The 24856-nt window shown below is 49.2% G+C and overlaps 2 protein-coding genes across 2 annotated transcripts; both read right to left on the reverse strand.

Moving 5' to 3' along the window:
- Positions 1 to 3145: 3145 nt before the first annotated feature.
- On the reverse strand, positions 3146 to 12134 carry LOC130380017 (stromal membrane-associated protein 1-like). The gene is made up of 10 exons (XM_056587200.1): positions 11845 to 12134; positions 11103 to 11236; positions 10687 to 10772; positions 10446 to 10521; positions 10045 to 10113; positions 9868 to 9943; positions 9659 to 9780; positions 8551 to 8758; positions 6211 to 6545; positions 3146 to 5148 (listed from the first exon to the last, which is right to left on the reverse strand). Exons 1-10 carry the CDS (start codon positions 11960 to 11962, stop codon positions 5020 to 5022), a joined length of 1353 nt encoding a protein of 450 aa, XP_056443175.1. The 5' UTR covers positions 11963 to 12134; the 3' UTR covers positions 3146 to 5019.
- A 397-nt stretch (positions 12135 to 12531) lies between these two features.
- Positions 12532 to 19791, reverse strand: cenpk (centromere protein K). The gene is made up of 10 exons (XM_056586036.1): positions 19715 to 19791; positions 19115 to 19279; positions 18891 to 18947; positions 18121 to 18184; positions 17424 to 17470; positions 16922 to 17004; positions 16726 to 16824; positions 16201 to 16345; positions 16053 to 16106; positions 12532 to 12941 (listed from the first exon to the last, which is right to left on the reverse strand). The coding sequence occupies exons 2-10, from the start codon at positions 19277 to 19279 to the stop codon at positions 12786 to 12788; spliced, it is 870 nt and encodes a 289-aa protein (XP_056442011.1). The 5' UTR covers positions 19715 to 19791; the 3' UTR covers positions 12532 to 12785.
- Positions 19792 to 24856: the final 5065 nt, after the last annotated feature.

Genomic DNA, 24856 nt, shown 5'->3' on the forward strand with positions numbered 1-24856 from the left:
CGAGGCTACTGTTTGTTTGTTTTTATCCCCGCGTCACCCGGATGTGATGATTCTGTCGACCAATCAACGGAGGGGGTGTGTAGCTAGAATTTCCCGGGACCCTTTCAGGCGTCTCGTCTCGTTTTCAGTACCCCAACGGAGGAGTCCTGAAAACGAGGCTAAAACTGGCCAAAACGGGTACGGCTAAGTCCGGGTCACGCCTACTTTTGGCGGTGGAAACGCGACCCGATCCGCACCTTTGCGATCCGATCCGTTCCGCACCCTGCAGTGGAAACGCGCCATTAGTGTTAGCCCTGAGTGTTAGCTCTTAGTGTTAGCTTTTAAGGTCGGTTTATAATCCTCCGTAAAGTGGTGTACGTAGACACAGAGAGCCTGTCGGAGAACCTCTTCGTAGGTTCCATGCGCATCCAATATTATTTAGCTATCCGTCGTCGCTACGGAGACGACAAGGGCTGGGATTGGTCCACTAACAAAATTATTTCCGGATTCACTTCTCCGTTTGACTTTATACCTTATTTACTTAGTACATTGTTTACTTTGCACATTAAGGACCAATAAAACACCAAATAGGATTTGTTAAGCTTTGGAAGTTTATTTACAAAACTGTTTACCTGGTTTGTAGTCAACATATAAGATCGATCGGGCGGCGGGTTGCAACCCGACGGAGAGCTTTGAATGCTCGGGGGGTCTATTTAAGGAGACTGGACACGGATTACGGATGCAGAGTCAAATACTTTGGGCTTTAGTGTTAGCACTTAGCGTTAGCACTTAGTGTTAGATCTTAGCGTTGGCTCTTAGCCTGGACAGAACCGGGATGACCTCACTGGTGTTAAAACATGATACACAATACAGAAGGAGTTAGGATTAGAAATACACAACATTTCTGCCTCTGATTGATTCCTATTTTCCTTCTCACTCACGGCCATTTTAGGTTTGTTGTGAGAGTATAAAAGGGAGAGGAAGAGGAAGAGGACATTCTTCACCCTGCTGAGAATCTCCTCTGGAGCCGAGTCAAGCAGAGTCCCGGAGGAATGCCTGCCCCCCAACCCAAGGCTAGGCTTCAGCCCCCCCCGCTAAAGGCTAGGCTCCTAGCCCCCCCCCCCCCCCCTCCCGCGAAAGGCTAGGCTCCTAGCCCCCCCCCCCCCCCGCTAAAGGCTAGGCTCCTAGCCCCCCCCCTCCACTAAAGGCTTTAAGGCTCCTAGCCCCTCCCCTAAAGGCTCCTAGCCCCTCCCTTAAATGCTTTAAGGCTCCTGACCCCTCCCCTACCGGCTCTAAGGCTCCTGGCCCCTCCCCTAAAGGCTCTAAGGCTCCTAGCCCCTCCCCTAAAGGCTCTAAGGCTCCTAGCCCCTCCACTAATGGCTCTAAGGCTCCTAGCCCCTCCCTTAAAGGCTTTAAGGCTCCTGGCCCCTCCCCTACCGGCTCTAAGGCTCCTAGCCCCTCCACTAAAGACTCTGAGGCTCCTAGCCCCTCCCCTAAAGGCTCTGAGGCCCTCCTCTATAAAGGCTCTGAGGCTCCTAGCCCCTCCCCTAAAGGCTCGGAGGCTCCTAGCCCCTCCTCTAAAGGCTCTGAGGCCCTCCTCTATAAAGGCTCTGAGGCTCCTAGCCCCTCCCCTAAAGGCTCCAGGGCTCCTGGCCCCTCCCCTAAAGGCTCTAAGGTTCCTAGCCCCTCCTACTAAAGGTTCTAAGCCTCCTAGCCCCTCCCCTGAAGGCTCCAAGGCTCTTGGCCCCTCCCCTAAAGGCTCTAAGACTCCTGGCCCCTCCCCTTAAGGCACCAGGGCTCCTAGACCCTCCCCTAAAGGCTCTAAGGCTCCTGGCCCCTCCCCTAAAGGCTCCAGGGCTCCTACCCCCTCCTCTAAAGGCTCTAAGAATCCTAGCCCCTCCTGTAAAGGCTTGAGGGCTCCTAGACCCTCCCCTAAAGGCTCTAAGGCTCCTGGCCCCTCCCCTAAAGGCTCTAAGGCTCCTGGCCCCTCCCCTAAAGGCTCCAGAGCTCCTACACCCTCCTCTAAAGGCTCTAAGAATCCTAGCCCCTCCTGTAAAGGCTTGAGGGCTCCTAGACCCTCCCCTAAAGGCTCTAAGGCTCCTGGCCCCTCCCCTTAAGGCACCAGGGCTCCTGGCCCCTCCCCTTAAGGCTCTAAGGCTCCTGGCCCCTCCTCTAAAGGCTCCAGGGCTCCTACACCCTCCCCTAAAGGCTTCAGGGCTCCTAGACCCTCCCCTAAAGGCTCCTGGCCCCTCCCCTAAAGGCTCCTAGCCCCTCCCCTAAAGGCTCTAAGGCTCCTAGCCCCTCCCCTAAAGGCTCCAGGGCTCCTAGCCCTCCTCTAAAGGCTATAAGTCTCCTATCCCCTGCCCTAAAGGCTCTAAGGTTCCTAGCCCATCCTACTAAAGGTTCTAAGCCTCCTATCCCCTCACCTGAAGGTTCTAAGGCTCCTGGCTCCTCCCCTAAAGGCTCTAATGCTCCTGGCCCCTCCCCTAAAGGCTCCTGGCCCCTCCCCTAAAGGCTTCAGGGCTCCTAGACCCTCCCCTAAAGGCTCCTGGCCCCTCCTCTAAAGGCTCCTGGCCCCTCCCCTAAAGGCTCCTGGCCCCTCCCCTAAAGAGTCCAGGGCTCCTATCAGCTAATGGCCAGGGTAAGGCTGACTGTGGCCGTCTGACCCCTGCTGTGACCCTCAGATAACGATTGTTTGCACAACTGCCATTGCTGGGAACCAGACCCTGTTAGCTTAAAGTCGGTGTGATGGGATACGCATCATTCACTCACACAAGGACGCGTTCTTACTCTGGAACTCAAACTCAAAATTTTGTTTTCTTAGGTTGTATCTTTTATCTTTTGTGTATGTATGTGTATTTATGTTGTATGTATATGTATATATATATATATGTGTGTGTGTATGTATATGTATATATATGGATATGGATATATATGTTATATTTTATATTTTATTCTTAATATTTATTTATTTATTTATTTGTGTATGTATATCTGGAGTTCGTGACAAAAATAATTTCCCTCTGGGATTATTAAAGTATTTATCTATCTATCTATCTATCTATCTATCTATCTATCTATCTATCTATCTATCTACGGCTGGTCGCAGGAAGGCGGGGGGAAGATGGGAATGGGAATCAAAAGTAATCTTCACCAGAGTTTTGGAGCATTTGCGGTCGTACGTGATAATGAAGAGTGTTGCTGATTGGCCTGCTTTAAGGAACACACACACAAACACACAGACACACAGGCGCTTCAGGCCTTTGGCATAATACTGTGTGAATTATGAGGGATGTTTCTTGTGGACTCAAGCTAGAACCAACACTCGGGACGGGAGAACCAGAGAAGATAGTGGAAGCTGTTGGGTTTAATCCACTTCATGCTTATCTTTACTGCCAAATAACATTGAAATGCTTAACCAGTGGGCACATCAATTAATTGAAATAGGCAAAGTACAAATTTATAAATATTGTACACTACAACTACGTCACTGTAACCTGTATTAACTGCAAGCACTGCAAGTAAATCTGGCGATAATATTATGGGGCTCTTATTTTCAGTCCTTACGGGTCAACACCGCCACCCGGTGGCCATATTATTATGACACACACAAAGAAATGGGTCACTTCGAAAAAGACAACTTGTTCAGGTTAAAATGTGACAAAAAGTACAATTACATTAATCTTTGAAATAAGTAAAATCCTGCAAGTAATCCAATAGAATCAACAGCTGCATTCAATTATTTGTATGTAATTGTATCTTAGTATAAACCACTAGAATCCATATTTATAATGTTAAGTTAATAAACAACAATCAGTAGCACAAATTAGTTTGAATTACCAACACAAACAGTACTCAATAGTGTACTGTACTTTTAATTATACTGTACTATTAATTAGAGTAATAATATTTGGCGTTGCAGCATGGGGAATGGGTTAACCTAGTGATGGTTAGTGCTTGGCACTATGAACATCCTTACTGTACCGTCAGATATATTGGTGTTTCTGTCTTCTGACAAATGGACTTATTGTAAGTCGCTCTGGATAAGAGCGACTGCTGAACGCCCTGAATGTAAATGTAATGTGAATGTAAGACCCCCTAACCACACCAGCCAATCACAACACCCCATTTATGCCAAGACCAAACCCATCGACCAGTAATACATCAGTATAAAACATTAACCTGTCCCAGTCGAAAGACGCTAAGGAAGAGGATTAGGACCACATCTCATATTTTTTAAGTCATAATTCTGAGTTTAAAGTCGAAACTCACCAATAACTCCCCAATCCTCTTCCGCAGGAGCCAGTTGGGTTCATGCGGACTAAATCAACCAACGCAGACAGAGTGAAGCGACGTGCGGACATCGCTAGGTAACCACGACGACGCACGACGCAGAGTGGGGGGGTATCGTACTTTATTCCTTATAGGGGGACCACAGGTAGTTTAAAAGAGGGGTAGACAGTGCTGTACAGGGGGAGCCACGCCTTCTCCCGTTAAATACTATTCATCTTCTATACTCTGAGAATGAAACAGTGAACAATAAAAGCATGGTGACCCGGTGTAGCCTCGGTGATATGTGGACGGCCGTCGCGTCCAGACTTCTGATTCCTTATGCGATTTCCATTCAAATAAAAAAATAATCATAATCAAAAAATAAAATAACATACGACAGGCGGACACTGCGAGCCTGCGCTGCGGTGACGACGTCCACTGCACTCACTCAAACACACAGAGAGAGGGAGACACAGAGAGAGAGAGCGAGAGAAAGAGAAGGAGAAAGAGAAAGAGAAAGAGAAAGAGAAAGAGAAAGAGAAAGAGAGAGAGAGAGAGAGAGACAGAGAGAGAGAGAGAGAGAGAAAGAGAGAGAAAGAGAGAGAGAGAGAAAGGGAGAGAAAGAGAGAGAGAGAGAAAGGGAGAGAAAGAGAACGTTTCCACATTCGGTTGGTTGGGGTGCTGGGAGCGGGCGTCAGTTGGGAGGCTCGTGGGATGGTCGCTGCGCGTCTCCTCGCTCCTCGCCCGGCGCCAGCTCCTCGCTCCTGCTCACTTCCAGAGCTGGGTGCTCATGGTCTGGCCGGACGCCGCCCAGCCGCCCATCCCCGAGGCCGGCTGCCCGAAGGCCATGGCCCCCCCCGGCCCGTTCAGCGCCATCCCCGACATCTGCTGGTTCATCTGGAGCGGGAGAGAGGAGGTCAGCGTGGAGACCACCGGGGAGACCCCCCTGGAGACCCCCCTGAGACCCCCGTCTGAGGGCCCGACCCGCCAGCGGCGCTCCGGCGTCCCTTCCTGTTCTGGAACCATCAGGTCAGTGGGGGCCGCCCGCGCCCCCCCGCCCGGAGGCGTCGACTGAACAATATGTGAGGGATAATGTACAGACCGCCGGTCGTTATCGAGAAAATAAGCCCCGACAGGGCGAACAGGACACCGACGCGCAGCGGACGTGTCCTGTTCGCCATGAAGGGGCTTATTTTACGATAATGACCGGCGGTCTGTACATTATCCCGCTTATTACACGGCTACTCGCCAAAACGAAACAATTTATTTACGATGTATTTACTACCAGCATTCATAGTGTTGATCAGAAGAGAAATAGTCCGCCCAAGATGTTGAGGTCGTCGCTTAGCAACCGACAGCGCTTGGGTTGATACATATCCCGCTTATTACATTGACAAGTTACCGGACTACGTGCGGAGTGATACCAAAGGCAAAAAGTCCTTTTGTTTACCTTGACAGCGGTCATCATTCATCCGTTGCCAATGAATTATCCAAAAATAATTGACCGCCGGAAGTTGTGAAGTGCCCTTGCAAGTGAACGGAACGTTGAAAAGACCCGTGAAATAAATAACGTTAATCAATATAATATATATATTAATGAGGCGTCCCCTAGCACCCCTCATTCAAGCCATTCCCTGTGTTCTCCTGATGGTGGAGGGCTCGTTCGCTAGTGGGACCATCGGACAACGCGTGGGCTCTGCCCCCCGGAGGAGCGCGTCGTGACGTCACGGGGTATCGTCGTACTGACTCCATTGTGTTTCTACAGCGCTTCATCCCAGGTCCCGTCTCAGAGGGCTCAACAGTGTGTTCATGACCCCCCCCTGACCCTAGAGAGTGTGGACCCCCCCGGGGAGTGTGGACCCCCCCGGTGAGTGTGGACCCCCCCGGTGAGTGTGGACCCCCCCGGTGAGTGTGGACCCCCCCCCCCCCCCGGGGGGTGTGTGTGTGCGTGACCCCTACCTGCCCGATGCTCCACTGGCCCTGCTGCGCGGGGTTGATGGCGTACATGCCCGGCGCCGCCATCATCCCCGAGGGCATGGCCCCGCCCCCGGGACCCCCCATCATGCCGGGGGCCACGCCCATCAGCCCGGCGTGAGGGTTCCCCATGAAGCCGTTGGGCATGGTCATCCCCACCATCATGCCCGAGTTGGGCGCCATCATGGCGGCCCCGCCCTGGCCCATCATGGCGCCCATCACCGTGGAGGGGGGGGCGCCCCCCATGCCCGGGTACCCCTGGTATCCCGCCGGCGCCTGGCCCGGGAACTGCATCTGGGACGGGCCCATGTACATACCGGCTGGGAGAGGGGAGGGAAGAGGGGAGGACGTTTACCTTCAGCCGGAGAGACAAGCACTAACCATCACTAGGTTAACCCATTCCCCGGTTACAACAGAGCTAGCTAGGGTAAGATGCTACACAATGCTAAGCACTGTTTTGTGCCAGGGCGTACATGAGTGTGTAAGAGGGGGGAGGGGGTTAAGGGGGAGGCTATGCAGGGTCCAGGTGAACTCTGAGCCAGTGAAATGAGTCAAACGAGCTGCATGGGGTTCCCTTTGTTCAACTCAACTTCTAAATCCCATTGATCAAAGGTAGTGGCTACTGGGAAAGTAAACGAGTGTTTCAGCTGAGGTTCCCTGTGTGTGTGTGTGTGTGTGTGTGTGTGTGTGTGTGTGTGTGTGTGTGTGTGTGTGTGTGTGTGTGTGTGTGTGTGTGTGTGTGTGTGTGTGTGTGTGTGTGTGTGTGTGTGTGTGTGTGTGTGTGTGTGAGCTGAGGTTCTCTGTGTGTGTGCGTGTGTCAGCTGAAGTTCCCTGTGTGCGTGCGTGCGTGTGCGTGCGTGTGTCAGCTGAGGTTCTCTGTGTGTGTGGAGTCGTATGGAAGAAGCCGTCCAACAGGGACTGGGTAATGAACGCCGGTCTCTCATGATCAGGTGACACCTGGATCAGTAACTTAAACTCCTCTCAGTTCAACCAGAGCTGTGGAGCGAGCTCCAGAAACCGCCCGGTGGAACGCTTCAACTGAACGGGAAAGAGACAGCCTCACGTCAGAGTGTGGAGGCGTCCCTGAGCGAGACGCCTCACCCTGACTGCTCCTGACCAGCTGGCTGTCGCCCTGCGGGGCTGACTCCGCCGTCGGGGGGGGATGTGTGAATGAATGGTTGTAGGTAGCTTTAAAAGCGTCTGCAGAATCCCCTAAAGGTAATGTAAACGTCTGACAGCCGTGTGTTCGCTCCGGGCTGTGTTCTCTCGCAGCGCCCCGGCGACCTCTGGACATCAGACCGAGCTGCTCGACTGGTTGATACCGGCTAACCGCCTCTCTACAGGTTTGCCCTCGGGCCTGCAGTCCTGAAGATAAACACACAAAGCCAGCGTCCGTTCGGCTGACTGCAGTGGGGCTGATTAGCTCCAAGTGTTCCACTGAGATAAGAGAAGAGGAGTTCACTGCTTCATGAGACCTGGCCCGTGGCAGAGACTGCCCTTTTGGGAGGACCTCTCAGCCTTTCGTTACAGTGAATGGCCTCTGGTGAAAATGAAATGCAACTCGTCCACTCAACTCAGATAGGTGTTCACTAGTTGAGGAGAGTGAAAAACATTCACATGAGGGGAACATGTGAAGGCGCCTGCATTAGCCTGTGGTTTCCTTCACATGTGGGGAACATGTTAAGACCACTGCATTAGCCTGTGGATTCCGTCACCTGTCACTAACATGTTGCCCGTAGCCGATCTAACTCCGTACAGGGTGTTGGTTTCTGTGCGTTGGGAGTGGGACTCTATCTGAACCAACACATCCATCCCTCGTCCCGTTTGAGGTCCTCGTAAACACAGACCTCCTGCAGTGAGAACCACTGAAGACAAGACGTCCTGAACATGACTCTGGCCAGAGGACATTGGGTCCACAAGGCATGCTGGGAGTTCTTCAGTTTGTTATGGATCCAGAAACATGATAGACGTAGAGCAATAGAGGGACAGACGGACATCAAACCCTGTGTTGAACGACAGCGTTTGGGTAAACAGCCGCAGCCGACAGGAGCACAGACCGGTTTGGAGCGTGATGCGAGTGATCGCACGTCCAAAGGTCACGAGGGCGCGAGCAGGAGGGGGGGGGGGGGGGGGGGGGGGGTCATGCAGTACAGTAGTATTGTGCACACGGACAGCTCACTGTAGAAAGGGAAGCACGCGGCACATCAACCGCTGACTCACATCCGATTTACACACTGGACCCGTTCAACACTGGATTAGCTGCCCTACAGAGACCCCCCCCCACCACAGAGCCCCCCCTCTCTCCCCCCCCCCCCCCCCCCTCACCGTTGGGGCTCTGCTGGCTGCTGTTCCCGTACAGCGACAGGATGGAGTCCTTGCTCAGGGTCTTCTTGGCCGGGTCGTCCCCCTTGGCGCCGCCGCCGTCGCCGAAGAGGTCGAGCTCTGCCTGGCAGGACCCCGAGGTGGTCAGGCCCGCCAGCGCCGCCCCGGCCCCGGCCTGGGTCGGGGTGCTCGCGGGGTCCAAGGAACCAGCCTGAAACGAAGCACAGGGGTTACGGACGGCTCAGGAGGCAGAGTGGGTCGGCTGGTGACCGGAAGGTCGCTGGTTCGACCCCCACCTCCTCCTAGCTGAGTGTGGAGGTGTCCCTGAGCGAGACGCCTCACCCTGACTGCTGCTGACCAGCTGGCTGTCGCCCTGCGGGGCTGACTCCGCCGTCGGGGTGTGAATGGGTGAATGAGTGAAAGTGAGGCAGTGTTGTACAGCGCTTTGAGCGGCCGCTGGTTAGAGAATGCAGTTTACCTTTCAGATCAGAGACACTAATACCCACTGTTTGCTAAATGTTTTCTCTGAGTTCATAAACGATATCTGATGGGTAACGCGTTGGTATCAACCCAGCCGTCCATCTGTGCATGGGTCCATATTCAATCCATCCCATAATATGACAGGGATTGTGTATTATTACACAGTAGTTTACAGAGGAGCGAATACTCCCCTGAAAAACCCTGACCCTAGCTGCACGGTCACCTCCTCCTTCTCCTACTCCATCCCCTACTCCATCTACTCCTTCACCTCCTCCTTCACCTCCTCCTACTCCATCCCCTACTCCATCTACTCCTTCACCTCCTCCTCCTCCTTCTCCTTCTCCAGTGAAGGAGGCCTGGTGAGGCTGTCGAGGCCTTCAGAGGAGGCCTTCAGAGGAGGCCTTCAGAGGAGGCCTTCAGAGGAGGCCTTCAGAGGAGGCCTAAAGAGGAGGCCTTCAGGGGAGGCCTTCAGAGGAGGCCTTCAGAGGAGGCCTTCAGAGGAGGCCTTCAGAGGAGGCCTTCAGGGGAGGCCTTCAGAGGAGGCCTTCAGAGGAGGCCTTCAGAGGAGGCCTTCAGGGGAGGCCTTCAGGGGAGGCCTTCAGGGGAGGCCTGGTGAGGCGGTGGTTTGTACCTGAGTGAAGTGCACCGCTGGGCTGGCCACCGGCAGCGGGTTGGAGACCATGGGGCCGAAGATGTCCAGGTCGTTGTTGTTCTGGCTCGTGGAGCTGTTGGTCGACGCGGCCGGGGGAACATCTGAGGAGATCCATGTGGACGTTTGATGATCAGTAAATGAGTGTATTAAAGAGAAAGAGAGGGACACGGACAGAAGGACGGACTCACCGAGGCCCAGCAGGTTAACGCTGTTCTCTGAACTCTTCAGAGGGCTGATTTTGGGGACGGGTCGACAATCTTCTCTCTGGAACAGAAACAGGAAAACGATCAATCTGAGGTCACTTCCCATCAGGAGTGAATGAAGGAGCGATTCCTCCAATCAGGAGCGGCTCTGCGACAGCCTACCTTAGAGGAGGAGGACGACTTGCTCCCTCGTTCTGCCTCCTTCTCCCTCTTCATTTCCTTCTCCTTTGGCTGGAGAGAGAAACAAGCCGCCCTATTGGTCAGTTCACCCTGCAGCACCTTTACATACGGGTATGGAAATCCAGCAGAAATAACCAAAGCTCATCTAGAGCCCGGTGCGGCCTGAAACACGCGACCCGTTTAGAAAACCCTCTGCTGTCGGGGATCTGCTTTAATGATGCCTTTTGTTGGGAAAACGTCCCTTCATTGGATGGATCAGACACTTCTTGTAATGAGCTTTGTAAAAAATGACAGCACTTTGTGACAAAGAAATGAGTCTGAGCAGAAGTGATAGTGACTGTGAGCCGCAGTTCTGTAGACGGAGTGTGGTTCGCTGTGCTTACACTGCCTCCGTTGGTCACGTTCTTGCTGAAGTATTTCTTCTTCTCATATTTGTCCCTGATGAAGAATTCCACAGCTCTGAGGTCAAAGTTAAGGGGGCAACCACAGTGTGTGTGTGTGTGTGTGTGTGTGTGTGTGTGTGTGTGTGTGTGTGTGTGTGTGTGTGTGTGTGTGTGTGTGTGTGTGTGTGTGTGTGTGTGTGTGTGTGTGTGTGTCTCTCTCTCTCTCTCGACTGAAGGATACTGGTCTGTCTGAGGCCTTCTGAAGCTCTCTGGAAGATTGGCCTCGTAGCGTTTTCTCGCCCGGGTGTTTCCCATATCCTGTATACTCTGAAACACAAAGATATCCAAAGTTTAGCCAACGCAGCTCGTATATTTACCGTCAGTTAATTAAATTCCAATAATGGAGACCCTTGCATTATTGATTATCATTTAACCATGATAACATTAACATTCAGGGTATTTATCAGACGCTTTTATCCAAAGCGCCTTACAATAAGTCCATTCGTCAGAAGGAAGAGAAACAACAATATATCGCAAACCACTAACCATCACTAGGTTAACCCATTCCCCGTATACAACACAGGTAGCTAGGATAGGACGCTCCACAATGCTCAGTACTGTTTAGTCGTTCCATCCACGAGACGTCTCAGGTGTTACCTGGATCTGCTCTGAGGTCCACTGGTCCAGGTTGACCGACTTCACCCGTGATATGTGGACTCCCAGGTTCCTGTGGATCCCAGCGCACCGGATACAGATGAACACTCCGAGGTTCCAGGAGGCCCACCGGGGACCTGGGAGGAGAGAGGAGAGGAGAGAGGGGAGGAGAGAGAGGAGAGGGGAGAGAGGAGGGAGGAGAGGAGAGGAGAGAAGGGAGGAGAGGAGAGGGGGGAGAGAGGGAGGAGAGAGGGGAGGAGAGAGGAGAGGGGAGAGGGGAGAGAGGAGGGAGGAGAGGAGGGGAGAGAAGGGAGGAGAGGAGAGGGGGGAGAGGAGGGAGGAGAGGAGAGGAGAGGAGAGGGAGGAGAGAGGGAGGAGAGAGGGGTTGAAAGCAGGGATGAGCGTGGACCTGAAGGATGAGCATGCGCCATCACGCAGGAACCTCTCCTCTTGGCTCGAGGGCTGCATTCTTTCAATGCGACTCTGGACCAACAGACTCATACGGAGGGCTTGTTACCATATGGCGATGCTGTTGGTTCAGTCCGGAGAGCAGCTAGCCATACTGCGCTGTGCTGAAGGGGAAGTGAGCAGTCAGCTGACACCGCTACTCTGACTCTCTGTTAGCTCCGAGTGTTAGCCACAAGCTACAAGCTAGACCCCCATTGTGTTCCCACTCTGCTGTCAGTGGACGGATCGCGATGATGAGAGATTGAGAGGGCGAGACAGGTGAGCGGGGGAGCCGTACCTTTGGCCTCGCAGTCGGCGCAGTACTTGTTGTCGTCCTCCCGCAGCAGGGCGGCCAGGATGACCTGGTGCTGCTCGTTGAGCTTCAGGCTCTTCTCCCGCTCCGAGCGGGTCGTCATGGTGATCTGGACCGGAGGAGAGGAGGATGCGAGGCTCGCTGATGTCTCAATGCTCAAAGTCGATAACTTTGAGGTGAAAGACCATAATCGGAAAAGCCGATCGCCTCCGTGGAAATAAGAAAAACACCCGGAAGCGGATGAGTTTCCACCCACATGAGTACTTGAGCCTCTCCGGAATGGGCCGCGCTGATTGGACGTAAGGGTGTGACGTACTCTCGGAATAGGCCGCGCTGATTGGACAGAGGGGTGTGACGTGAGTGTTGACGCGTTCACCCCTCCATTGATCTTTATTTAGGTGTTTATTTAGTTATTATACAGGTGTTTATTTAGTTATTTAACTCACATTTTAGGTCATACAGTTCATATTTTACACGCGTTTCCATCAGAATTATTAATTATCCGTGGCAAGAGTATTGAGATTTTATTCATTGAAACATAATATTTCCTGGAATTTAAGTATATTAAAAATTTAACAAACAAAAAATAAGAATACTTACTACTACTAAAACCAATTCTAATAAAATAAAATAGACGTAAAATAATTAAACACCTACAAGTAAAATAATACAGTACATCCAGGTTTTTTATTGATAAATATCAAGAATAGTTCAAAAACATTTGAGAGAACATTTGAAATGACAACACGATATTATTAAAAGCAAAACACCTCAATGACATTGAAAGCAGTGTTATATAATACACATTAAGGATTTAATTACATTTTATTCAAGTTTAGAGAGTGCTGTTACAATAGCCTTATTAGCTGTGGTAGCATACGATAGCCTTATTAGCTGTGGTAGCATACGATAGCTTGTGCTCAGCGCTAGCAGAAGCTCTCCAGGCGGATCAGGCCGCTGTTCTCGGGGTGTCTCACGGCTATGCTGTACCGGAGCAGCATCTCCACGTAGGGGGGCCAGAAGCGCTCGTCCGCCGCCACGTACGGGTCGTGGGGGCTCTGGAGGGTCCGGTTCATCAGCAGCTTGGGGGGGGGGGGGGGGGGGGGGTACGATACAGAGTCACAGGGTACCCCACGATACGATAGAGTCACAGGGTACCCCACGACACGAGACAGAGTCACAGGGTACCCCACGATACGATAGTCACAGGGTACCCCACGATACGATAGAGTCACAGGGTACCCCACGATACGATACAGAGTCACAGGGTACCCCACGATACGACAGTCACAGGGTACCCCACGATACGATAGAGTCACAGGGTACCCCACGATACGAGACAGAGTCACAGGGTACCCCACCATATATTTCAGAGTCACAGGGTACCCCACGATATGACAGAGTCACAGGGTACCCCACGATACAGAGTCACAGGGTACCCCACGATACAGTCACAGGGTACCCCACGATACGATAGTCACAGGGTACGATACGATACAGAGTCACAGGGTACCCCACGATACGATAGTCACAGGGTACCCCACGATACGATACAGAGTCACAGGGTACGATACGATACAGAGTCACAGGGTACCCCACGATACGATAGTCACAGGGTACCCCACGATACGACAGAGTCACAGGGTACGATACGATACAGAGTCACAGGGTACCCCACGATACGATAGTCACAGGGTACCCCACGATACGAGACAGAGTCACAGGGTACCCCACCATATATTTCAGAGTCACAGGGTACCCCACGATATGACAGAGTCACAGGGTACCCCACGATACAGTCACAGGGTAGCCCACGATATGATACAGAGTCACAGGGTACCCCACGATACGATAGTCACAGGGTACCCCACGATACGACAGAGTCACAGGGTACGATACGATACAGAGTCACAGGGTACCCCACGATACGATAGTCACAGGGTACCCCACGATACGAGACAGAGTCACAGGGTACCCCACGATACGAGACAGAGTCACAGGGTACCCCACCATATATTTCAGAGTCACAGGGTACCCCACGATATGACAGAGTCACAGGGTACCCCACGATACAGTCACAGGGTAGCCCACGATATGATACAGAGTCACAGGGTACCCCACGATACGATAGTCACAGGGTAACCCACGATACGATAGTCACAGGGTACCCAACGATACGAGACAGAGTCACAGGGTACCCCAGGATACGATAGAGTCACAGGGTACCCCACGATACGATAGTCACAGGGTACCCCACGATACGATAGTCACAGGGTACCCCGCGATACGATAGTCACAGGGTACCCCACGATACGATGGTCACAGGGTACCCCACGATACGATGGTCACAGGGTACCCCACGATACGATGGAGTCACAGGGTACCCCACGATACGATAGTCACAGGGTAACCCACGTTACGATAGTCACAGGGGTACCCCACGATACGATAGTCACAGGGTACCCCAGGATACGATAGAGTCACAGGGTACCCCACAATACGATAGTCACAGGGTACCACACGATACGCTAGAGTCACAGGTTACCCCACGATACGATGGAGTCACAGGGTACCCCACGATACGATACGGAACCACAGATAATTTTCAGATACTTACCAAAAGAATAAATTAAAATAGCGTTTAAATTTGTTCTCCTCACCCTGCGTTCACGCCAAAAGATGCAAAAAGTTGCCGCGCAGCACGATCCCATGCAAAGGTAATGTAGAGACGCGTTGCGGGTTTGCTGCCGGACCACTTCCTACCGAGAAAACCGCACGTTCACGCATTTTGCGGCGCGACAAATATTGCTCGAGTTGAAATATTTCAACTTTTCGGCAGCAAACGCGTGATGACAGCCAATCAGCGTTCAACAGCGTTGCCAAAGCTGTGTTTTGCGTCCCCTTCAAAGCTTCATCCATGTATGCATGGCATGCCGAGCAGGCGATTTGTTACGATGGCCCATTGGTAACAGTAGGTAACGTGTTTATGTGGGTGAATAATTTAACTGTTTTGCACCACTTTACTATCTCTCTTGTAAACCAATCCTTGCAGACATTTGGAAATAAACATGTCCTCTGCCGTTGTCCCATGTCCATTGTGACAACATTAGGCAATGTTGCCGTGTCATGTTTTGTTTTGGTATTGTGTGTGTGTGTGTGTGTGTGTGTGTGTGTGTGTGTGTGTGTGTGTGTGTGTGTGTGTGTGTGTGTGTGTGTGTGTGTGTGTGTGTGTGTGTGTGTGTGTGTGTGTGTGTGTGTGACTGAGCAGAGCCAAATGCCTGGCCAGGGGAGGAGAAACCTTTGCGGCGCAGCAGAAGTTTTGCTGCGCCACAAAACTTCGGCGACAACGCGTACGGGCAGCAAATGCATCTTTTGGTGTGAAGGCAGGGTTACGGTTGACCGGCCAGCACCCCAACACCCATTTAGGAAGTTTGGCCTGTATGTATGTTCTTCAACTAAGGCCCCCATTGCATTCCTGACCACCCCTGGAAGGAAGGACCCCCCCTCTGAAGGAGGGACCCCCCCCTCTGAAGGAGGGATCCCCCACTCTGAAGGAGGGACCCCCCCCTCTGAAGGAAGGACCCCCCCTCTGAAGGAGGGATCCCCCACTCTGTGTTCCTCCTCTAGATTCCGTCCTTGCTAATAAGGGAGTTCTCTCTTGCCCTCTGGGGGTTAGGGTCAGGGGGGGTTAGGGTCAGGGGGGGTTAGGGTCAGGGGGGGTTAGGGTCAGGGGGGGTTAGGGTCAGGGGGGGTTAGGGTCAGGGGGGGTGATACATGTATGGCCTGTTAAGCCCTTTAAGACTGGACCTGTGATTAAGGGCTATACAAATAACATTGAATTGAACTTGAAATTTAATTGAATTAAATGGGGATCCAATGTGTAGCAGCACACAGCTCCTCCTCCTGAGTGATTGTTACTGTCAACACTCAGTGCTACTCCCTCGTTTGATGCTAATCACTGCGGGTGATTTGCCTGGTGCGTTGTGTTGTGACAGCTGCTGTGAGTGAAGCGGTATTAATCATCCAGAGCGTGGTACACCCCCACAGCACCCCTACTGTAACAACAGGCTTCTGCTTAAGGAATGACGTGTTTAATGAATCCTCTCCATCGTCACTGGGGACGGTTAATGATCCTCCATTCGTCTCAATCAGTCCACCGGCGGTAGAGCACGGAGCGCTGAACCCACGCTCACCTCCAGAATCTTGTTCAGCGATATCAGATTGTCGTTGTGATCCGGCAGCGCGTTCTGCAGAGTAACAAGATGGGTAATTAGCCACACTCGCTTGGTTCAGAACACATTGAGGAGAGGTCTGGCTGTCGTCGGCGGTGGCTGTCTTCACCTTCTTCCTCTGGCCGGCGCTGGCGTGGGCCGTGGGGAGGGGGAAGTGGTTCGCCAGGATGTCCGCGAGCACCTCCGTCAGCTGGTCGTAGTAGCTCTTCATCTTCTTGATCTTTTTCTTGATGTCCAGCAGCACACTGGTGATGCTGTCGGGACAGGAGAGCAGTTCAGCTAATGACACATCAGGGTCAACGATAAACCAAAGGCATTTATGCCGCGCCTTTCTAACCAGTGGCCAAACAAAGCGCTGTACGATACTGCCTCACGCACACATTCACACCCCGACGGCGGAGTCAGCCACGCAGGGCGACAGCCAGCAGGTCAGGAGCAGTCAGGGGGAGAGGTCTTGGGTCAAGGTCAATTTAGTCCCAGGTCAGGGTTGGGTTAGGGTCGGTATTTCAAGGTCAGCTCCAGGACTGGCTCGTCGGGGAACACTCCAACCTTTATCTTGCATTATACGTTTAAAGAGATTCTTACTTTTGGGAACTATTCCCTGGATATCATTGGTTCATCACACTGAACCCACCTGTGCTCTGACAAAGTCTCTCTTTCTATTCTGAGCCGCTCAACGTGATTGGTTGCTGCGGTCAACACCTCTTGCCTCTTCTTGAGCCACGTCTGTTCCCTAAAGAGCAGGAGCAGAACCAACGCTTTATCCACCGTTCACCCCAATCCGTTCACCATGATGGATTCAGAGCAGAGCAGGGGGGGCAGCAGGAGACCGTTGGAGAGTTTCTGCGAGGTTGTTCCTCTTGGCCTCACAGCACGCGGCGATCATCTCCAGCTCCGAGACCAGCTTCTGCATCTGGTGGAGGAACGCTGTGCTGTTTATAGGAGCCATGAGCTGCTCCTCAGAGCGGCCTGGAGAGACTCCTGATCACATGACCTCTTCATCTCCAGCCAAACAGAATGGGAGGTCACGTGATAAGGAGGACCTCAAGGCTAATGTGTAGAATGGTCCATTTATATACTGTTAATGCTATCGACCTCAACTTCCTGTCATCCTGATATTGATTGAATTAGCATTGCTGCCACCCATAATGCGTATGAGATATACATACATAGATAGATAAACACTTACAAAAATTGCCTTTAACATTTTGTAGTTTTTACAATCGTATACATTTTTTATCTCTCTACTGCTAAATTGTCCTTTAACACAAACATCCTGCTTGGGACAGTTGTCTTCTTACTTTATACTGCAAAGGTGAAACGTTGCCGTACCTCGTCTTTTCCAGCATTAAGCAGAATCTCCGGGTTGGTGGACAGCACTGAGGGGGGGGAGTTCAGAAGAGCAGACAGTGAGCTTCAGTTCACCAGAGGCCGACACCAGAGGTGGACTCCACTCTGGTCCAAGGAGGCATTAAAACGAGACTCAGAGCTCGAGAGTAACTCTGCTTTCTGCAGAGACATCCAAAACAAGCTTTGAGCTGAAAGAAGCCTGAGACATATAAGGTTAGCCACATCCTTGTTTTCCAAAAGGTGTTTTTGGAAAACAATGCACGTTTATTGCAACAATTGCAAGCATATGAATTTCTCTGAAAAGGCAATCATTTATACAACTGATCTTAATAAAGTCACTTTATAGCTTTATAACTATATAGTAGTTATAGCAGACTATATAGTAAATGGACTGCATTTATACACTGCATTTCTAACTAGTGGCCACTCAAAGCACTGCACAATCTTGCTTCACATTCACACATTCATTCACACATCGACGGCAAGACGACCACGCAGGGCGACAGTCAGCTCGTCGTAGCAGTCAGGGTGAGGCGTCTCGCTCAGGGACACCTCAACACTCAACTGGGAGGACCCGGGGATCGAACTAGCGACCCTCGGGTTACCAACCAACCAGCTCCACCTCCTGAGCCACACGCCGCCCTCTTCTAAGTACGACCTGAACTGAATAACGCCTTACCTCTGGGCTCCATCTGCAGCCACTGGGCGAGCTCCGCCTCCGTGGCCTTCAGCCTGTTCAGAGACTGAGAGATGCGTTCATGTATTCATTGTATTCAACCTTTGCATGAATATCACATCATGACACATTTTAAGCACTAGAATCCAAAAACCTTTTTTCCCCGAATGCATCATGAAAATATAACGCAGGCCGAAACATCTTGCCATTTAATAATGTGAAACTACTATCCCAAGGTAAATGGCTAATGGTACAATTAGACTGCGTATGCTCTGATCATGTAAAGGTTATTGTACGGCCCCAACAAACATTGTATCAGAGTGCAACGTCTAAGGGTGGTTGGTTAGCTATTTTTAGTTTGCGAAATGTCAAATCTTTCCAAGTTGGATGTAGGTGTTTGTTGGGCAGAGTACATCTTTAGGGTTAGGGTTAGGGTTAGGGTTAGTCTCAGGAGACTTACAGGCTAGTGGCATTAACATTCAGGACGTTTAGCAAAAAAAACCAAAGTGACTTGCAATAAATTTTTCATAGAACCAAGTGCCAAGCCCTAATCGCTAGGTTGAACCATTCCCCGTATACAACAGAGATAGCTAGGATAAGATACTTCACAATGCTAATACTATTTTTAAGTGCCCGGATGTACAACCTACAACAAGTGTGCATGTAGTGGTCGACATTAAGTAATGAATCAAGAACTTTATTACTGGGAGCTAAACTTCCTAGCCAACATTACACCAAACTCAGGGATGCTAAAACATGAACTCAATGATCACCTGCTCCTGTGGGTCAGCAGAGAAATCCGCCTCACAGGACAGGATCGCATTCTGAATCTGAGAGAGAAAATGATGGAGATATATGGCTTCAAGTCATGGTGATGTTGATGCTGTTGGGTTGTTTGGTTACAAACACTAAATAACAAACACAAGAACAACACGAATAAAGAATAACACAAACAACAATAACACAAATACAAGAACAACACCAACACCCCCCTCACCCTCTCCAGGTTAGTGAACTGTTCTTCACATCCATCCAGCAGTTCAGCCTCAGCAGCTTCTGACAACGGAGCCTCCGAGGGAAGGAGAGGAGGCTCAGAGGAGAGGAGGGGAGTGGAGGAGAAGAGAGGAGAGGGGCCGGACAAATCCGCCTGGTCGGAGTCCATCTAAAGCAAACAAAGCAACATCAAGTTCATCAGCTTTAAGAAAGGCAGACGATATTGTCCTTAACGAATAACAACATCACGTTAAAGTCTCTTCGTTAAACTAGACGACTGTCACGGTCCGCAAACCTCGGATTCATCTTGTGTGTGTGTGTGTGTGTGTGTGTGTGTGTGTGTGTGTGTGTGTGTGTGTGTGTGTGTGTGTGTGTGTGTGTGTGTGTGTGTGTGTGTGTGTGTGTGTGTGTGTGTGTGTGTGTGTGTGTGTGTGTGTGTGTGTGTGTGTGTGTGTGTTATTATTATAGAGCCGTTTGTTCAGAGCCCCGTTTGAGAATACCAGACAAAAAAAACGGTTTTAGGACATCGGTAGTCACAAACACTGTATTATAAATATAAATATAGATATTAAAGGATGAAGACCCTTCTGTGTTGTTGAATTACCTTCTGATTCCGATCCGTTCAAACCCGATTCAAAATACCGCCAATAGTGATGACGTCAGCTCGGGGCAGAGAGGGTGTTGTTGAGGACTAAAGCTGCGCGGAGAGTGCGCAGTTTGGGAACTACGATTGGAACCGTGTTCACTGTCTAAAATCGCGCAATGCCTGAGAACATTTATGATCTTGATTAAGATTTATTATAACTAACTGCACCTTGTTGGAAGAAGAGAGAATAATATAAACCATCTCTGACAACAATCAGGCAGTTAATAAAGGTTTTTTTCAAACACAATGGAGCAGGTGTAACTCATCCTCTTTATCTCTATATATACCTACATCTATCTCTAAAATAGCCCAATATTAGTATAAGCCCACTGCGAGATATTTAATGACATGATATTTAATCGAGGACCTTTTCGGCCCGTTTCCAACATTACAATTTCCAACATTACAATATTTTCAACCTAATGACTGTAACTTGTCATTTTTCATTCTCTCAATAAAGTTGGGCCTGTTTTTTGTGATGGAGGAACTCGCCCAAGATTCACTCTGTCCTCAGACGGTCTGACTACAGATCACTGCTCAGGGAAACTTATGGTGCACCTTCGGTCCGCCGCCACCAGGGGTCGTCATTCCCGTATCCGTCGTAGCGCAAGTCTTCACGTTAAAGCTTCACGTGCTGGACGGAGTCCAAACACCTGATTCTGAGCCAATCACACGACAGGTAATTGACAAAACGGTATAATTGGTGTCGTTCAATCTGATAAATAGGCCGGATCATGTGCGTGGCGGAGTGATCTGACATCAAAGTGAGAGTCCTATATTTATCTTATTATATTATTACGAAGAAATACAACCCCAAAAATATTAAAGAAAACAGGGTTGTGCTTTCGACACTCTCACCACGTGTTGTTTGTAATACTGTAGAACAAACGCATATGTTCAATCAATAGGCCTAATAATAATAATTATTAAATAAATATAGGCCTATATTAAATCATTAATATATTATTAGGCCTATTGAATGCCTCCCTTTGTTCTGCAGTCACCCTAACCCTAACCAATATATATATATATATATATACATATATATATATATATATATATATAGGTATATATATAAACTTCCTGTTAGTTAAGAAATTGGATTTTTATAAACCACATTTTAGTTGAGAAATAGGATCGATTTAAACCTCCTTTTAGTTAAGAAATAAGATCTTTATAAACCTCCCTGTTAGTTAATATTCGATCTGCAGTCACTGAGCAATCCTCTTACCTCCAGATATCCAACCCGTTGTGAGTGATTGATTTCTGTGTTCTATCAGCAGGTATCGGCAGCAGGTAGCACAACTCAGTACAGATCCGGGGAATAATCAAGAACAATTAGATTAATATGCAAATTGGCATCAAACGGTTAAATTTGCTCCTTCCACGCAGGCTAATTAATCAACAGTTAAAGGAAATTAATACATACATCAATTGTGTCAGGAACATGCTTAGTTCAATCGCCCGTAAAATTGAAGTTTGAAGTATCAAGTGGCTCTAGAAAGGCCATTACAACATTAAAAGTGCTCCGATTCCCTTTATTAGGAGATAGGATGGAGCTCACTCTATATGGCAGTGATACACAATGAGTAGACTCTCCGAGTGATCACATAATGAGCCATCCAATCACTGCGTTATTAGGCCTGGTAATTATTTTAAAATACATCATTTGGGACGTCACAATATTCTGATGTCTAACATTAATGGAGGGACAAATTATATACAATTTAAGGATAAGACAACAACAATATTAACAACAATACAATATAATAACAATAGATGATAACAATATTGTTAATAATAATTGTATTGATATTAATATTTATATTGTTGTTATAAATAGCCTGATAATATTTATAATGATAAGGGGTTATTATGATGAGTGTGAGGCGGTTCAGAGAGGTTATGATCCGCGGACCGAAGGGCAGACTTCTCTCAGCCTTTTTGCGGATTCTAACAGATGATAATTGATAATTGTTGGTCCTTCCTTCTCACTGAGAGGCTTAAGGAAGAGAGAGAGAGAGAGTCCGATGAAGTGAGCCAACGTGAGAGGAGCTCATGGACTGGTCTCAGACTCATTCATCAAACTTCAATTTTCCGGACGATTGAAGAAATGATTTTTTTTTTCCCGTCTTGATCTGAAATACTGAAATACACTTAAACTGTCCGGATTAATTACTACAGAGAGGTGGTCTCTCCAACACCACTCAGCGGCCCGCCTCACAGCCGACCCCTCGTAAAATAAGCAAGTGAGATCCATAAACTGAGTCCGTTAACCCTCTCCAGTCATAAATAATAATAATAATAATAATAATAATAATAATACTACTACTAATAATAATAATAATGGTTTATTCATAATTAACTGCAGACCACTGGCAGAGGGATATTATTCAGAAGGCGAATCCCTTTTAACAACACACACGCACACGCACACGCACACGCACACGCACACCGACACACGCACACACCGACACGACACGCACGCACGCACGCACGCACGCACGCACGCACGCACACACACACACACACACACACACACACACACACACACACACACACACACACACACACACACACACACACACACACACACACACACACACACACACACACGCACTAATAAAAAAACAGCCTGTAACGGTGATTCCTTCATTATCATCACTCTTCATTATTGTTAATTTGTAAACCTTAAAATCCGGAGAATTTAATTAATTTTGTGTACCTGCGAATATATCGAGCCCTGTTTCTTTATACATCAGCATTGGTGAAACGATTCCTTGTTCATTGTTCACTGGTGAGTTGTGTTCTCTGTTCAACCAAACTCATGAATGTATTACAGTGTTTATAAACCAAACCCATGATTATAATCCAGTGTTTTATAAACTAAACCCATGAATGTAATCCAGTGTTTATAAACTAAACCCATGAATATATTCCAATGTTTATTAACTAAACCCATGAATGTAATACAGTGTTTATAAACTAAACCCATGAATGTTATCCAGTGTTTTATAAACTAAACCCATGAATGTAATCCACTGTTTTACGCGGAGATGAAAGCGACGCAGCCGAATAAAAGAACTCCCTCCTTAGCAGCTAAACGGGAGGCTGCCTTTCAGTCCCCGTTCCCCCTTTTAGACACTCTTTTAGACACTCTGTCTCACATTATAATGTTTTCAGCTTCATTAAACCCCTTAAAGACAAAAGAAATAAAGAGAGCGAGGAGAAAGGGAATGGAAGAGCCCCGAACAAAGACCTCCCTAAACAGACTCCTTCTAAACGTCACAGTCCAAACTCTTTATGGTTCCCACTTAACATCAAAACACTCCCAACACTAAATGTGCGACGTTGGCCACTTTTTTTCTTCTACTTCCACCGTTTCTTGGACAGAAGTCAAACATATTATTCCGGGGACTAAAAAGCGAAGAAAGACAGAAAGGCGTTTCATTGTAATTCATTGACTTGTTCAGAGGCCTTTTGGAGAAAGGCTTGGCAGACATTACGCGCCGCAGATGCCCCGGTGCCTCGGCCTCAGTGTCTGCGTCAGGGCCTTTGTTCACCGCCCAGTTAAACAGTTTAAAAGCAGGGTTAACGCAATCCATCAAATTGTCTCAAATTGTGAGGAAAATTCAAAAACCATATGGCTTCCAAACGCCGGCGTCCTTTCTGTGCGCTGGGACACACTTGTCCCAGTATGGCGGGCCGCGGGGGGCCCCATTGTTGCCCCGCCGGGGGCCCCAGCCTCATTTGTCCCCAGTTTTCATGCTTTACGCTCAGAATTATGAGCCGAGGCCCTCGGAACAAAAAAGGTCTATAAAGGCGCGGAGGAATTGGCCCAAAACGTCGTGGTTTTGTGGCATCCTCGTCCTTTTTTCCTCCCAGGACCAGATTTGTGTTTCTCACATAAATTTGGTCCCCGAATGGAGGAGCACGTCGGAGGGTCAAGAAGCCACGACACGCATTTAGGGTTTAAAAGACTCGCAGGAGTCGGGACTCGGAGTGTTATCCTGTTGGAGACACAAAGGCACAGAGACAGAGCCGAATGTGTCACTGAGAACCTAAACAGCTCAATGGCCTGTTAGTCTCAGGATAAAACGTGAGCTTTTATCCTCAGTAAAACGTGTGACAGTCGTGGTTTAGTCCTGATAATAAGTCAATAATAAATCCATCGCTGCAGGAATTAGAGCATACATGAAATAGCCGGCGAGGCGTTTTATTACCATAGTATATACATTACAGTTTGTGCATTGGATTTCAAATACTGTCCTGATTTTAGAAAGGCACTTACAGGTGTAGAGAGAAACAAAAAATGGAAGTTAAAATCGGAAGTAATTTTGTATCCAAATCATGAGTCTAAAAAGTACCTTCAGTCGAATTGACTGAATGACTGAATGAATCCGCTGAACGAGTGATTCGTTGTGGAACATTCCGGTAGAGTCTCTCATCGCTCATGCACACATGGTACGAACAAAACATAATTTAAATCAACTCATAAATAGAAAATTATCACAAATCAAAACATGCATTCCCATGCCAAAAAAAGAGATGTTTGTCGGAATTCTCGCAAAAATAGGAAATAGGCCGAGTAGAAAAAAATAAATATAGGAGGCGCGTGTGTGTGTGTGTGCGTGTGTGTGCGTGTGTGTGTTTGTGCGTGAGTGTACGCGTATGTGTGTGGGAGTGTGTGTGTGTGTGTGTGTGTGTGTGTGTGTGTGTGTGTGTGTGTGTGTGTGTGTGTGTGTGTGTGTGTGTGTGTGTGTGTGTGTGTGCGTGTGTGTGTGCGTGTGTGTGTGCGTCTGTGTGTGTGTGTGTGTGCGTGTGCGTGCGTGAGCGTGCGTGTGTGTGCGTGTGTGTGTGTGTGAGAGCGAATCGGAGGAGGAGGGGGGGGCGGGTATGGTGGTAGGCTTATGCAAAAATAATGTCTTCACGTCCTCGGAGACGATATTGCTTTGATCGCAGCTCATCGGTGTAAAATATCTGCTGCATCTCGTGTTCATGCGTCCTGTGGATAGGGTCTTTGTTTTGATATAAAACGGTATATAAGCAGTCCACGTCCCGTCCCGGTGGGCTCTGAGTCTATGTGGGCCCTCCTCCCGG

Source organism: Gadus chalcogrammus, chromosome 3 (genome assembly GCF_026213295.1).
Source record: "Gadus chalcogrammus isolate NIFS_2021 chromosome 3, NIFS_Gcha_1.0, whole genome shotgun sequence".
Lineage (NCBI taxonomy): Eukaryota > Metazoa > Chordata > Actinopteri > Gadiformes > Gadidae > Gadus > Gadus chalcogrammus.

Bases quoted from the DNA above. Each gene is read 5' to 3' on its own strand.
- LOC130380017 (XM_056587200.1), bottom strand. From the start codon at position 11,962: ATGACGACCCGCTCGGAGCGGGAGAAGAGCCTGAAGCTCAACGAGCAG. The intron at 10,522-10,686 runs GTATCCTTCAGT...CTTTGACCTCAG, and splicing joins AGAAGGCCTCAGACAGACCA to AGCTGTGGAATTCTTCATCA. The intron at 9,944-10,044 runs GTAGGCTGTCGC...TTTCTGTTCCAG, and splicing joins AGTCGTCCTCCTCCTCTAAG to AGAGAAGATTGTCGACCCGT.
- cenpk (XM_056586036.1), bottom strand. From the start codon at position 19,279: ATGGACTCCGACCAGGCGGATTTGTCCGGCCCCTCTCCTCTCTTCTCC. The intron at 18,185-18,890 runs GTGATCATTGAG...CGCATCTCTCAG, and splicing joins CTGCTGACCCACAGGAGCAG to TCTCTGAACAGGCTGAAGGC. The intron at 16,825-16,921 runs GTCTCCTGCTGC...CCTGCTCTTTAG, and splicing joins CTCGCAGAAACTCTCCAACG to GGAACAGACGTGGCTCAAGA.